The sequence below is a fragment of the Phlebotomus papatasi genome, chromosome 3 (assembly GCF_024763615.1).
Source record: "Phlebotomus papatasi isolate M1 chromosome 3, Ppap_2.1, whole genome shotgun sequence".
Lineage (NCBI taxonomy): Eukaryota > Metazoa > Arthropoda > Insecta > Diptera > Psychodidae > Phlebotomus > Phlebotomus papatasi.
Window position 1 is genome coordinate 700,192 of NC_077224.1, and position 3,671 is coordinate 703,862.

The window sequence follows — 3,671 nt, forward strand, 5'->3', positions numbered from 1 at the left end:
CAACTAGGGAAAGTGCCCATACTTGATACCATTGGAAGCTTCGTAATGACTAAATTTTTCCTATGTTTCTCAATAAACGTGACTTCGCAATATATTTTTAAAACTGGTCACTTTCCCATAGTTTTTTAAATATGGTTGCGATGAATCACATATAATATTGTAAAACATAGAAAATTTAGTCATTACGAAGCTTCCAATGGTATCAAGCATGGACACTTACCCCTATAGGGACAATTAAACCATCAATCTCTTGGGAACTAATAAATTCTTCTCCTGAGGATATTCGCCTTTGCCCAAGCCCGTTAAAAATTATTTTTTGGAAAATTTCTCGAGCAATATCCTCTACAAATCTCATAAGTTTTCTACAAAATGCAAGGTGAGAGCTTATTCAGAGAAATAAGGACAAACAACTACCACGCTGTTGTCATAAAATCAAACAGGATTCCGTCAATGAGTTCAAAACTAAGAGTTTCTTAGAGAATCTACTCGCCTGAGGAATTTGAATGATGATAATTCTAATATTAAGAATAAAAAAGTAAAGAAAGCTAGGATGGTAAATAAGAAGAAAATATATCAAATAACTGATTGACCAAAAATGACTCTACTGTACAAATAAGATTGATATTGATTTTTAAGTATGAAATAAAATATTAAATATATCTATTTCTGTTAGAAATATTTTTAATATAGAATTTAAAATTAATTAATATGCGCCAATAATGCAAATTATTCGAGAAAAAATGCGTCCCAAACATCCCATTTTGTGTCCCACACTGCCCCAAATCGGGGAGGTTTTGGGACAAAGTGTCAAGTTAAATGTTTTATCTTCTCCAAGAAAATTCAGTTGTTTTCCAAGTTCCATCGAGTACTTTTTATAAAGTCAGTACCCATAAGTATCCTATAGACCGCATAAAATTGTAATACACTATCTTGATTTTTTGGAATACTGTCTCAAAGTCAAAACATGAAAAAGTGTCCCAAACATCCCCGGTCTCCCCTACTCATCAAATTTGTCTTGGAAAAGAGCAAAAAATTAAAATTTAAACACTGAAAAATATAGAACATCCATATTTTAAGAAATTCATAAAATTTAATTGTGACATTGTACCGTTTAAAGATGTGTTAATTTTAAACCGGTCAATTTGACCGGGTTTTGTTAGGTTTAGTGTTAAAAACGAACGATTTTAACTAAATACCTTACACACATTATCTTACCTTTAATTACTTACCCGTAAACTCATTAAACTTTTGTGTTTATTCCTTGACTTTTATTTGTGGTTGATGAATTAGTGAAATGTATTAAGGAAATTAACGACTTAGGAAATTACGTCTACCAACGTAGTTTTGAAGATGAGAAACGTCTAACAAACAACAGAAAAAAATTACAATAAAAGTCGTTTCACTTTCAAAAGCTAATTTTAGCTCCTATTTTATTTTATAAAAACTAATAATAATAAGTTCTATGTGATTAATCATCGATAAACCCTTTTAGAGAAAATACAAAATTATTTGTGATGCCATATAATATGAAATAATCGAGCATACGCCAAATGCTATTGCTCTTGCTGGTTGCGGAATTACATAAACCGTGTAGACAATCGTGTGGGCAATTCTTGCAATTGCTCCTACACGAAAGACAAGGGCTGCAACCCATGGAGTAGGATCAGTTAGAAGGTATCCAAATCCAAGTAAAATATAGGGATAGATGTTTTCTAGATCATTGCGATGAGCCCTAAAAAGATTCAGTAAAGATAGTTTTTAAGAGCACCTTTGCAAATTAAAATGTAATTGCCGGTAGAAAATTACTTCAATTCTTAATTGTATTCTGTTGATTAACGATTTCTGATTTTACAAAAACATCCAACTGGTTAGCAAAAAAAAGTTTTTGTAATATACAAAATCCTTGTCATTTGATAATGCCTCTTTTTTTGCAAAAATACTTTGAATACCTTGAATATTTACCTTCTTGCACGTTCAACATCCGGATCATCAAATTTGATTTTTGACCCAGGCGGGGCCACAGAAATATCCTCTGGATTGCTCATAGTCTTTAAGAAATACAAAATGGTTTTATTTATTTGAGAATAAAGTCTCTTTAGACGGTTCAGTTCAATCTTACTTACCCCTGTTTTTCGTCGTAGATATCCTGTTATAACGACCATGGCGAACATCTTAATGATTAATAAAACAGACCAGAATGCATAAGTTCGGAAAAGTTCATTTTCCACTGAAAAAATATACTTTAGCTCTGTCATTTTACAATTAAAAAATAAAACTGAGAATTAAGTAATTGCACAATTTTTTTTAATATTTCCAATCCAAGCACTGATGCTATCAATTCTAATTCCGCACAAACACTGACGATACTAAAGATTTTCATAAATTTATCTTGCAAAATGTTCTAGCAAAACTCTTTTTGTTTGCTCAAGGTTAGATTTTTTTTTTGAAATGTGCGTGTTATTAGAAAAGCCCGGCAAAACAAACACATACAAATAGAAAAAAATAAAACATATATAGATTTTATGGCTGTATTTTCTTTTTATATAAAAACTACAAAACCGATTTTTGTCTTGGAACACTTGGGATAATCGCTGATTTATCAAAATCACCACACGGTTTTTTATGCGAATTGCAGGAGTACTTGAACCGACATGTAAAGTGTAATAACAAAAGGTACGCCAAAAGCTAGGGCTCTTGTTGGCTGAGGTACTGGTCCAAAGGCATATACGGCCGTATGGGCAATCCTGCTCAGGGCTGCAACCCGGAAGAGATTGATGGCCAGGAAGGGTGTTGGATTGGTCAGAGTGTAGAAGAAGGAAGCAAAAATTAATGGAATAACATTTTCCAAGTCATTCCGATGGGCCCTGTAAGTTAGTTTATTTTTAGTGCAAACTGTCCACAATAGATAAATTCTGGTATAAACAAACCTTCGAACTCTTTCAACACTAGGATCATCGTACTTTGGCTTTTTCCCACCAAAAATCAAATCCTCAGGACTGCTAAAAGCCTAAAATGTGAAAGTTATTTTCTCAACATTAAATACTTGTTTTTAGTCGAGTTACGTGGCTTTTTCTTATCATATTTCTCTCTTTTTATAAAAGTGAACTCACTTTATTTTTAATTCTGAAGAAGGCAGTAAAGCCGGACATTAGGAGCATTTTCACAAGTAATACACCAGACCAAAGGGCCATGTGCCGGAAGACAGGATTGTCCAGGGACAGAAGATCGAGGATATTGGCCATTTTGAGTATTTTATTTATTTTTCAATGAAAAACTCCTGAATTTATTGTCACAAACTCACTAACGTCTTTAGTGAATCCAGCACCGACTAGCACTGAGATAAACTCAAATGGTGTTCGGTATCTCATGCTATAGCATTATTACATAAGGCAATACATCGATAGAAAATCTATGTACTTGAGCAGATGTGCGGCGTAGAAAAATGTTGATATTTGGAGGGGTTTGTCATTTACAATAGCACAAGACCATCTGCCCTTGATTTTAGGCAAATATATCAACCCAAAAGCAGAATGCAACGTACATATTGTCAGTTACTGCATGAAATTTTAATCAACGGAATTATGCATGATGAATTCACCCTAGCGGTATCAATTTGAACCTTTCATGATTAAAATTAGAAACACATTGACATTGAAACATTTATTTATATT

General features: G+C 32.9%; 2 protein-coding genes across 2 annotated transcripts; both read right to left on the reverse strand.

Annotated features, from left to right (window-relative positions):
• Nucleotides 1-1,397: 1,397 nt before the first annotated feature.
• Nucleotides 1,398-2,450, reverse strand: LOC129806382 (prostaglandin E synthase-like). Its single transcript, XM_055854936.1, has 3 exons — nt 2,124-2,450; nt 1,963-2,048; nt 1,398-1,732 (listed from the first exon to the last, which is right to left on the reverse strand). The coding sequence occupies exons 1-3, from the start codon at nt 2,253-2,255 to the stop codon at nt 1,489-1,491; spliced, it is 462 nt and encodes a 153-aa protein (XP_055710911.1). The 5' UTR covers nt 2,256-2,450; the 3' UTR covers nt 1,398-1,488.
• Nucleotides 2,451-2,514: 64 nt separating this feature from the next.
• On the reverse strand, nt 2,515-3,345 carry LOC129806385 (microsomal glutathione S-transferase 1-like). The gene is made up of 3 exons (XM_055854940.1): nt 3,111-3,345; nt 2,928-3,007; nt 2,515-2,864 (listed from the first exon to the last, which is right to left on the reverse strand). The coding sequence occupies exons 1-3, from the start codon at nt 3,240-3,242 to the stop codon at nt 2,621-2,623; spliced, it is 456 nt and encodes a 151-aa protein (XP_055710915.1). The 5' UTR covers nt 3,243-3,345; the 3' UTR covers nt 2,515-2,620.
• Nucleotides 3,346-3,671: the final 326 nt, after the last annotated feature.